We start from the raw sequence: 12,165 nt of genomic DNA on the forward strand, positions 1-12,165 counted from the left end.
AGACCATCATCGCATCCGGGGTACAGCGCCTTTCTGTGATCCTCTAACATGCGATCCAAATTCTCCCTCTCCTTTTCAGTTTCACAGCGTCTCCGTGCATCAGCAATGGTCCGACCAAGATCATCAACGGGATCATCACGTGCCTCTTCTTCACCTTCCCCTTCACCTTCAGCATCCTCCATGAAAGTATCACCGAAATGATCAAGATAGCTTTCATCGATGAAATCATCCCCTTCTTCATCTTCTTCCATTATAACCCCTCTTTCTCCATGCTTGGTCCAACAATTATAGCTTGGCATGAAACCGTGCCGAAGCAGGTGCATGTGAACATCTCTTGAGGAAGAGTAACCCTTCTGATTCTTACAGTTAACACATGGACAGATAACAACCCCCCCCCCCCCCCGCTTGTTCGCATTAGCCACTACGAGGAAATCTTTCAAACCCATAGTGAACTCGCCGGAGAGTCGGTTACCGTACATCCATTGCCGATTCATCTGCATTATTATAATATAAAATATATAATTAACCATCATGCATTTGTTAAACTAACTAGCTACAAACAATATAAATTAAACAATGAACTACACACATGCATATTTTATCAATGACACATCAAAGGTTTAAGTTGCTAACCGCGATCGAGGAGGAAAAAATAAATGAGAAAGCTCAAGTGTGGCTCCAACACTTCATATCATGTTTGTTTCATGCTCTTGGGGCATTTCATCAAACACCTTATGTGCATAAGAGGAACCAAAAGCAAACCTAACACCCACTTGTGAAGTTTGTGAAGAGAATGGCTCCAAATGGCTAAGTGTTGGCTGCTGGATGGGTATATATAGGGGAGGGGCTTTAGTCGCGGTTGGCCTGGCAAACTGGGACTAAAGGTGCCCGAAGGTCTTTAGTCGCGGTTGGCCTGGCCAACCGCGACTAAAGCCCCTCACGTGCACCAGCTGGCCACCGAGCGCCCTGGGCCCAGGCCTTTGGTCGCGGTTCGCCTCCCGAACCGCGACTAAAGGTCCCATTAGTCGCGGTTCCTATAGCTTCGCGACTTATGGGGCTGGACGGAAGCCTGTTTTTCCACCAGTGAACAAAGTTTTTTTAAAAAACCAACTCAGTTATGGAAAATCAACTCTAGTATTATGGCGAAGCAACCTTTCGGCTAACCTAGCCTCCTCCGTCCCTCCGTACCAACAAGGGGTAGTACAGGAATATTGACCTGTTGTCCATCGACTACGCCTTTCGGCCTGATCTTAGGCCCTGACTCACCCTCCGTGGACGAACCCTGCGGAGGAAACCTTGGGTTTTCGGGGCATTGGATTCTCACCAATGTTTTCGTTACTCAAGCCGACATTCTCGCTTCCGCTTCATCGACCCCCGCTTTCGCGGTTGCTTCCCTCTAAGGCGGAACGCTCCCCTACCGATGCATTTTGACATCCCACAGCTTCGGCAGATCGCTTAGCCCCGTTCATCTTCAGCGCAAGGGCGCTCGATCAGTGAGCTATTACGCACTCTTTAAAGGCATGCAAAGAGTTGGTTACAGTACTTTTTTTATATATTTTGTGCCAACTTAGTTTCTATGATACTCGCTTAGCAATAATTGTCATCAACACTAGTATTGGGACATCAACTTTGCTCTACTGGTTGCCAATCATACTTTCTAGTACGTTAGTAACTTGATTTTCGATGTACACAACTTAGTAGCGATGGAAATCTTCATATCAAACAGTTTGCAGTTTTGGTACATCGAAATGCAACTTCAGGATAATGGTACGCCATTTATACAAATAATGATGCTAGCTGATTTAGTACTAGTAGCAGGTAACTTAGACACGATGAATTCATGATAATGGAGCCAAGCTAGCGGTAGGAAACTTAGGCGTGTTGTTACGTGAGATGCAACTTCAATGTAGTGGTAGCCATCCCATTGTAGGCAAAGTAGGCGAGATGCAACTTCACATATGGGATACGCAACTTTGCATTAGAAGTACACAACTTAGCAATTGTGGGTATAAAACTTAGCACTATACGGTATGCATCTTAGCAATAATGAATGTGCAACTAAGCACTACGGGATACAACTTAGCAATAATCGGCATGAAACTTCGCAATAGAAGGTATGCAACTTAATACTAGTAAGTATGCAACTTAACTCTAATGAGTATACAACTTAATACTAGTGGGTATGCAATCTAACACTAATGAGTATAAAATTGAGCAATAGTGGGTATGCAACTTAGCACATGTGTGTAATAACAATTAACTTCTTTAAAACACGAGTTAGAAAATATGTTAGTGAACGATTTATTGCGTATAAAATACAACTTAGTTTGCCTATGCTACCAAAAATACTGCCGGAAAAAATCGACTTAGCACAAATGTGAAGAATCAATTTATCGTACACCCCCATACGGCCCGAACTTTGCTTGTTTCAGCTACATCTCAGTTGGTAAATGGATTCAACTTGGAATAAAAAGCAACTTGTTGCAGGTGGTGCTTTATTTGCAGTCATATCTCCCACTAAGTTGCATTTGGTGTACGCTATAGTTGTTGTCACTTAAAGCAAGTTTTTGTCACTCTCGTGTAGTGGTAGGAAATTTAGAGTTAGGGATATAGAACTTATCACATTCTGAAGCAACAACTATTGTTGAGAAAAAATACTTTAGCGAAATTGCGTGAAAATCAATTTATTTTGTGGTAAAACAACTTTTCTAAAATATGGAACCAGTAAATACCGCTGACAAAAAAAAACCTTATCACATGTGTTGGCCTTTATCCCGACGTCAACACCCCGATGGCCCGACCCGCCATCTCTTCGTGTAATCGCGACGCCACCACATGCCGCTCTAGTTTCCTTTGCGGCGGCCTCCGCCTTCACACCTCTGGCGGCAATAGCTCAATCAAGCGACCACCGGCAAGAGAACAAAGAGATTTCCACTGTAGAATACGTCGCAGCCCATTCGAGCTCCATGATGAATAAACACAACTTGCCACATGTGTGAAGACAAACAAATTTGTTGTCTTCACAGCAGTAAACACGACTTAACAAATGTGCGAGTAAATAAATTATTATGTGCAAAATACAACTTAGGTCATTCATGAAACCAATAATACCAGTGAAAGAATACAATTTAGTAAATGCAACTTAGCACATATTTGAAATAAAAGTTTACTGTAGTAAATGCGACTTGACATATTCAACATGCAACTTTGATTGGTCGAACTACAACCCAATCGAAAAAAATGTAATTTGGGACTAAAAAGTCACTTGCCGCTGGAGAAAATACATCATACAACAGTAAAACGAGCGATTGTTTCTTAAGAACTACAAAGATACAACAATCAATGAGCTATTCCTAAGATTTTTGCACTAAAACGAGTGATTTTTCCAATAGAACGTTCTAATTTTAGCTTCTGCTCCTATCTTATCTCTGTATTCACAAAATTATCTCTCTTCTCAGTTTCTTTAGCCTAGCGATACAGTAGCAAGAGCGGTGGTGGCAGGGCGTGCGCATCCACCGGCAGCAGCACGGTGCAACTAACACAAGCTTCAGTGGACGGTCTTAGAAGCAGATACGGGGCACATCAGGAGGTCTATTGGCCGTCGCCTGCGGCTAGTACACACAGCTCGTGGCGAAGAGAGACGAAAATTCTTACAGCCGCGGGAGAGTTGTGGCTCGCAACGGCTGACTGAGGCACCGCGCACGGGTCTACCAGAGGCGAGAGCCGAGCGGAGAATCTGGGCCGTAGCAGGGAGCTGCGCGTGGAGCTGCATCGGGGCGGCGGCGACGGAAGCGCACATGGGCGCGGTGGCGGACGCCCTCGGAGCACGGCGGTGAAATCCCACAGAGAGGCGAAGGACGCTTATGGCGGCACGCGGCCAGACGGCGGCGGTTGCCTGGCAGGCGAGGAGCAGCGCGTGAAGCTGCATCGGGGGGAGGGGGGCAACAGAAACGCAGTTGGGCGCGGCGGCGGGCGCCCTCGGAGCATGGCGGCGGAAGCCCACAGAGCACAGCGATGAAGGAAGCCTACGACGGCGCGACGCACGAGTCAAGATCCGGCGGCGTGCGGCCGGACGGCGGCGGTTGCCTAGCCGGAGGCAAGCTCGATGGGGAGGAGGGTCGTGGGGAACGATACAGGAAGCGGTTGCTATGATTTTTGTTGGAACCTGCTGGGATGTGCCTAATCCACTTGATCGGACGGTCAGGGAGCGGATGCTCGTTTTGACGGATAGCATCTAAGCACTTTTTAGCAGTTGGGCACGTAAGAGCAAGTACAATAAGGTACAGTCAGCAAACTATAAAAGTTAAAATAATATAGTTTTGATGAGTTGGATGAGAGAGAAGAGAAGAGAGAAGAGAAGCAGGCTACAAGATAATAGCCAGCTGCAGCGCGTGCTCCTAGACACTTTATGAGAGTGATATGTGGGCCATCTACATAAAAAGTAGCACACTTCTATAGCTAACTATTGTACATATTGGCTATAAGCTAACTACAGATGACATGGCACTTTCTTATAGCCCGTTGATGGCTTTTCTATTGTTCTTGCTCTAAGAGAACTTCCACATCCCACATGAAAAAAAAAGCCTCCCATATATGACCAGAAGCCTTAAAAGAACCGTTCTAGACTAGTGGATCCTTCGGTATTTTACCCCGTGTTTCTGGTACGGTACACAGTAAAAAGATAGGAAAATGCTTCTCTTCCCCCGGGGGCTGGGGCTGCGAGCAACGCATCCTCCTGGTCGCGCGCCGCACGATCCCCTTCGATCGCGCCGTTGAGAGCGTGCCACGTCCCTCGGTCGTAACGCCCACGCATACCCGCACGCGTTCCAGGGAGGACCCACCAGACAGCACGGACTCCTGGCCACTCGTTCAATTCCTTATCCTCTCGCTTCCCCTTTCTTCTGCAAGTAATGGAGCGAGGCGGAGCAGAGGTTGCCGGTGAGGGATACCCAGCGCGAGCTCGAGCCATCGAAGAGTAGGGCCCTCCACCACCACCCGCCGCCGCGCCCCAGCCACGCCCGCCGCCGCGAGGTGCGGCCATGGCGGAACTCAAGCCGCCGTGCCCGAGCCGCCTTGATCCAGCCACGCTCTAGGAGGCAGCCGCGCCGCTGAGCGGAGGAGGCCGGCCAGGGAGCCTCCCGCACGAGCTCGATGTCGTGCCCCAGCCAGGCGCTACTGCACGCTGCCGCGTGGTGCAGCCATGGCGCCGCACGCCGCGAGTTCGTTCGTCTCTGCGCCGACATCGTCATGGCGCAACTCCACCAGCCCGACTCCCTCTAATGTCGGCGACAAGCGCCCGTCATGGCTGCATGAGTTTGATGTCTTAGGCCTCCATTGTTGCTACCGGCAAAGGCAGGGTTTGCTACCTATGGCCTCCGGTGTTGCTACCACCGTTGAGCGCCGTTTCTGCGCGTCGATGGCGGAGGTGCTGCCTGCGGTGCGCGTGGTTTGCTACCTTAGGTGTTCGACGTTGCTACCGGCGGTTCTGGGTGTTGCTACCTTAGGTACACGGAGTTGCTGCAACTTTTTTAGCGACGCTGCTGCAGGCGAGGTCTCCTTCATGTCTCTGCAGGCTGAGACTACTAGTTTGCTACCGGCGTTACGATACAATATCATTTCTTTGCTATACATATTCTGCGATTTTGCTACATTTCTATAATTTTTTTGATACAATTTTTCTGTAATTTTGCTACAATTGTACCATATGTTTGCTACGGGGGTCTCCGGCGAGTCCCCGGGGAGGCTCCGGCGAGGTCAGACCTTTTCTTTTATTTCATGAACGAACCGTTTTTTGCTTCAGTCATTTGCTGCCGGGGTGATTTTTTGCTACCGGAGGTGTTTTTTTTGCTACATGCAAATCTAACCGTTAAAATGGTTGATCCGACGGCTGGGAACCCGGGGGCTGGAGAATCAGATCCCCCGGGGGACGCCCAGCACTTTCCAAAAAGATACGCCGAAAATTGTTTATCGGCTGAGTTCTAGCCTGTATGTACTGGTTGATGGACTGTAATGATTCACAGACCGAATAATTTTTTGCCTTATTTGCGTAAATTTCACATGCACTCGTATATTATATACCCGAATCAGTTCCTTCGGCTAGAGAAAGTAACGAACTGAAATCGTTGACGATAATTTGGAAGATTAGAATAACTCAACTGAAGTCGCCACGCGAAGACAGAGAAAGAGATCGGCTTCCTTCAGTTAGAGAAAGAAAGCGTAGTGATCGAGATCATTGACGAAACAAGTTTTCTTGTGAACACGTAAAAAAGAAAGTCTTCTCGTGAAAAATGAGCGCGCGCGTGAGAGAGAGCATAGCGTGTAAAGGGATCAGGGACGAGTTGTACGTGCGCGTACGGATTCAAAATTTTTTTGAAATACAGTACAAACGCATACGCTCATAAATACTACACATACTTATCCTTATGAAAGCACGCACACACACTCCCCCTCTATAAGCACCTTTGAGAAGTGTCTTGTTGTCAACAGGAACGTCGCCTCACACTGAAAAATATTTCCCCTTTATGAGATACCAAAGTATCAAACCTAGGGTTTAAACTCCGGTAGGTTAGGGTGCCACTATCCTTCTAACCAATTAACCACTAGTTGGTTCTTCAGACGGAATCATGGTTGCTCCTTTCAACTTCCCTCCCGAAAAAATACTCACACCTTGTATGGATAGTGTTTTGTTTGTTGCAAGCCACCATCTGGTCTCGTCCCAACTTTGAGGGACTTACGATTGGGTGCCATTTTTATTTTTGAAAACGGGGCACAAGATTCTAACTCGGTACGGCTGATATGATGCATACCAAGCAAGCAAGAGCATTATATCCAAGTAATAGACAGATGATGTAGCGTGTGGCTAGTATTTTGGATTGCTTTTTTTTTGAAATGGGGAGAAAACCCCAGCCTCTGGATCATCTTACTGGGAAATATAGCTTTCTTTATTGCAGTGTTTTTAGTTTCAGCGTTTACAGCTCATGGATCACAGAGAGTGCTAGAATAGTTTGGCCACATGGGCTCATAACCGTGTATGCTTGATTAGAGTGAAGAACGGCCATCTTTTATCTCGTTCCTCTTTCTATCGGCAACCGTAGCCCGACTTTTAACATGCATGAGATCAACGATGTTAGCAAGGTTACCCTTTTAACTTAGCCTAGACAGGTATCTTCATAACTCTTTTGTGGAGAAGAGGCTCGGGACCGGACGGGATCACGGGAGTTGCTTTTTTGTGTGTGGACATTAGGGGAAATGAGACGACATAGTTTCGATTTTGTGCCCGAGTGGTGAGGAGCTAATATGCATAACTTAAAAATTCTAAGGGGTTATTGAAAATTATACAACATTTGCAGGCAGGACAATACCTCTGTATAAAGCGTCGACACTCTTACAAAATGCCCCCTATAGATCCAGTTTTCCGGGGGTTAACTGCGATGCCGTTAATAGTTCAAAGAATTGTCGGCACTTTCGTGGACTCCCGTCAATCAGAGCACCATTAGCGGCAATTTTGCATACTGCCATGAATTGCAGCACGATTAACGGCTCTTAACAAAAAATGTGCCTCTTAAACTTGCTTTTGCTGGCGATTTGCAAAAATGCTAGCACCAAAGTGTTGCCGTTTCTAAGACATGATGTAGTGAATATCGACCTAGCAGAGGGTTTGCTACTGAAAAATGTGATGGATTGATAGATGACAAAATGAGGTGACTCAAGGTTGTTTTCCATTAGATGCCGAGTCCAGGTACCCAGAAAATCAACGTTGATGCAAGTTTTGTTGAAATTGAGGGTGCTGGCACGACAGGGCTTGTGATCCATGATCTCACGGGAGCTCTTAACAGGGCGCAAGCCTTGTGCTATGAGAATAAGGCTAGTCCGCTCATCATGAAAGCGCTAGCTATTAGAGATGGAATACGACTAGCTATTGAACGTGGATTCCAAGATGTCGAGATAGAAACTGGCGCACAAGAGGTCATCTAACTGATTGAAGACCCGGGTGGTGGCAAATTATTGCCAGTATCCCTAAGGAAATCATGGAGCTTAGAGGGGTTTTTGCTAACTTTAAATTATTGTTTGTTGGTAGACTTGCCAATGAGGCTGCTCATTGTTGTGCTAGGAAAGCTAGTAGTTTAAGAAGAAGGTGTTTGTGGGTGAGGATTGTAACCCTGTTACTTGATTAATGAAGCTCCATAATTCGCAAAAAAAAATGTTGTTTTCCATTAAACGAAGCACAAATCTTGATGCTACCAGATGGCACTAAGGGACAGTATAAGAACTAGAGGCCCACATACATCAAGAATATACTCCGTACGTCTTTTTCGAGGATGCCAGGTATGCAAGCAACGGGAGCATAGCAAGGATGGGTCATGGGTGCTATGTGCGCGTATAGAGAAGGGAGGCCGTTTACTCACGTCGCCAAGAAGAAGAAAAATGGAGGTTATGGCCGTGTTAGCAGGGTCGTTGCCACTTTGCCGGCAGCGCGCGCCACTGAAGATATACTTTATTAATCCTCTTCTCCACACTATAGATCGCGAAATACTTCCCAGTGCCTTGTTCGCCATGACATGATTGACTAATAGGCGACATGGAGTCCAACGACCGGGGCGAGCACCAGTCGCCGTCGATCAAGCTCCGGCGTGGCGGCAGCGACGTGACGTCGCTGGTCAATGGAAGGTGGGTGATCTCGGCCGCCGTCACCGTGTTCCTGTTCATCGCCGCCACGCTGCTCGCAGTGTCGTCTTCGCTGTCGATGAACCCCATCTCGGCCTCCTTCTACACCTTCGTCTCGGCCACCCGCGCAAGCTTTGCCGCGCCGCCCACGCCTCCCCCCGGCGCCGACGTGCCGCGGCTAGCCTACCTGATCTCCGGGTCCAAGGGCGACCTGGACCGGCTGTGGCGGGTGCTGCACGCGCTCTACCACCCGCGGAACCTGTACGTGGTGCACCTGGACCTCGAATCGAGCGTGGAGGACCGGCTGGAGCTGGTGGCGAGGGTGGATAACAGCACCGTGTTCCAGCGCGTCGGTAACGTCGACGTGATCCGGCGCTCCAACATGGTGACCTACCGCGGCCCGACCATGGTGGCCAACACACTGCATGCCTGCGCCCTGCTCCTCCACCGCAGCCGCGAGTGGGACTGGTTCATCAACCTCTCCGCTTCCGACTACCCGCTCATGACACAGGACGGTACGTATACTGTACAATGCATGCATACTGTCTACAAATTTTACGATGGAAACTGCTGGGCGTCCCCGGGGGATCTGATTCCCCAGCCCCGGGTCCCCAGCCGTCGGATCAACCATTTTGACGGTTAGATTTGCATGTAGCAAAAAAACATCTCCGGCAGCAAAAATATCACCCCGGCAGCAAATGACTGAAGCAAAAAACGGTTCGTTCAGAAAATAAAATAAAAAGGCTGGGCTCGCCGGAGACCTCGTCGGAGACCACGTAGCAAACATATTACGCAGATGTAGCAAAACCGCAAATAAATTGTAGCAAATTTTTTTATTCATATGTTTGTAGCAAAAAACGGTTCACCCATGAAATAAAAGAAAACGTCTGAGTTCGCCGGAATCTCGCCGGAGAGCTCGTAGCAAAAAATTGTGTTGTTGTAGCAAAAATAAATATCGTCGGAGACATCGCCGGAGAACTCACCGGAAAACTTCACCGAAGACCCTCATAGCAAACATATTGTGCTTTTGTAGCAAAGAAGCAAAAAAGTTGTGACAATTTTTTTTTTATATGTAGCAAAATCCATAGAACCTAGACCTCGTCGAGGACACCAAGGGAGATCTCGCTGGAAACTTCGTAGCAAAATATTTATGCTTTTTTAGCAAACATTGCATATTAATTGTAGCAAAAAAACATGAGTATGTAGCAAGATCATCCCAGCTCCGCCGCCATGGTACTGTAGCAAAATCGAACTCGCCGGAGAAGACATCACCGGAAATCTTGTAGAAAAAAAGTACAATTGCAGCACCCCGCTCCCCGCTGACAGCACTGCATACCATCGTATGCAGCTGCAGCAGCAGCAGCCGGCCCGCGTTGCAAAGGTGGGGCATGGAGGAGGGCGCCATGGGGAAGACGCTGAGAAACCAGAGCTGGCCGGAGGTGAGCGGGTGCGGGCCCGCGTCGAGCACGTCCGCGAGCCAGGCGGAGCTCGACTGCTGGAAGTCGGCAGAGGCCCCCCGGGGAAACAAGGCGGCGCTGTGGAGGTTGACCGGCGGCCGGCGAAGTGGAGCTAGAGCGGGGGCTCCCGGAGAGGTGGAATCGGAGGTCGCCGTCGGCGGCGCCATGGCCAAACCTTGCGGATGCGCGCGGAGTTTGGGACGGAGAACGCGTGGGGGACGAGCTCGGGATCTCCGGCCGGCGTCCTAGTGAACCTCACGACGGGTAAGGAGATAAGCTCACAGAGGTGGTCCCTACCCACGTGATGAAAAAACGAGTGGAACAGATTATTCTGGACGTGGAGATCGGAAGGCCACGCACCCGGGGGATCAGAGCGTGGTAGCCCCCGGGGGAATCTAATCATTTTCCTTCGATACTCAACTCTCAATATTCATCGCATGTTCAATGAATCTAAATACATTTTAGCTTACTCGAATGTTCCCAGCATGATGTGTAATAATAATACACATCGTAAATCAACATGTCGGCTTTCGCTAGTTTAATTAATCCCTTTTGCTAGTTCTAAGTTAACCAAGAGTTAAATTTGTTCTATAGGTAGACCGCCATTGGATTTGCATATTGTAATTTGTGCATACGAGAATTTCATATAGGAGAATTTCATATAGGTGTGCAATTGCAAATGAGTGTTACACGTACATTGCTAATTATCCTTGAATTAGAAATAAAATTAGTAATTCCCCAAGCTAGGTTTCCGCGGATGAATCAGGGGCTGTAGTAGCTGCCGAATCTTCTTGTTGAACAGTTGTTGAAAATGTTAAATCTAGGTCGAACAAAAATTAGCCGCATCATTAATTAATCGTTTATCTGATATACAACAATCGAATTCGTTTCTTCACACTGACTATTCAAGCTGCGTGGCGATGCACAGATATTCTGCATGTATTCTCGACGCTGCCGAGGAACGTCAGCTTCATGGAGCATACCAGCCGACTGGGCTGGAAGGCGTGAGTACTATTTTGTACCCAGTATTCTTCTCTATTGATCAATCGACCAGCTGATGATCGACGATTTATTGGACGCATGCAGGAACGTGCGGGGGAGGCCTCTGATCGTGGACCCAGGGCTGTACATGTCGACGAAGCAGGACATCTTCACGGTGACGCAGCGGCGGGAGCTGCCGACGGCGTTCAAGCTGTACACGGGGTCGGCGTGGATGGCGTTGACGCGCGACTTCGTAGAGTACCTGTTGTTGGGGTGGGAGTCCAACCTGCCCAGAACGCTCCTCATGTACTACACCAACTTCGTCTCCTCCCCGGAGTTCTACTTCCAGACCCTGCTCTGCAACACGCCGCGCTTCGTGCCCACCGTCGCCAACCACGACCTGCACCACATCCAGTGGGGCAAGCCGGCGGGGCAGCACCCGACCATGCTCCGCCTCGCCGACAAGGACCGCATGGTGAGTAGCAACGCGCCCTTCGCGCGCAAGATCGGGCGCGACGACCCCCTGCTAGACGCCATTGACGCCGAGCTCCTGCTAGGCCGCGGGAAGAACGCCACGGCCGGGATGTTCGTGCCGGGCGGGTGGTGCGGCCAAAGCGGTAACTGCAGCGCCGCGGCGGCCGCCGGTGCCGATGACTGGGTGCTCAAGCCTGGACCTGGCGCCGAGAGGCTGGGGAGGCTCATGGACAGGATCGTCAGGTCTGAGGCCTTCGTCAACGACCAGTGCAAATAGCTACCACTTGAGTGCAATTAATGTGATCATGTGACTGATTTTCTTCCACCTCTGCACCCGCTCGCTGATTGGGCCACCTGCGCATCTGAATGTTGTGCAGATGTATTCCTTGGAACGAATACTGCTTACCAAAAAGCAGGCATCGTCCAGTGTACAGTGTGGGCCTAAGTTGGTGACGCCGATGGACCGCTGGCCCGTAACATTGAAGCAGTCAAGTACCGTAGTACAGAATTATACCATCCAGCAGATATACTTGCATAAGCTCAAAAAAAAAAAAAGCAGATAGACTTGCAGTTTCCTCGCTCAAGGCCG

General features: G+C 48.9%; 1 protein-coding gene across 1 annotated transcript; it reads left to right on the top strand.

The window, feature by feature from the left end:
- The first annotated feature begins 8,570 nt into the window (after nt 1-8,570).
- Nucleotides 8,571-11,921, top strand: LOC127313651 (beta-glucuronosyltransferase GlcAT14A-like). Its single transcript, XM_051344131.2, has 3 exons — nt 8,571-9,179; nt 11,050-11,125; nt 11,208-11,921. The coding sequence occupies exons 1-3, from the start codon at nt 8,579-8,581 to the stop codon at nt 11,851-11,853; spliced, it is 1,323 nt and encodes a 440-aa protein (XP_051200091.1). The 5' UTR covers nt 8,571-8,578; the 3' UTR covers nt 11,854-11,921.
- Nucleotides 11,922-12,165: the final 244 nt, after the last annotated feature.

Source organism: Lolium perenne, chromosome 7 (assembly GCF_019359855.2).
Source record: "Lolium perenne isolate Kyuss_39 chromosome 7, Kyuss_2.0, whole genome shotgun sequence".
NCBI classification, from domain to species: domain Eukaryota; kingdom Viridiplantae; phylum Streptophyta; class Magnoliopsida; order Poales; family Poaceae; genus Lolium; species Lolium perenne.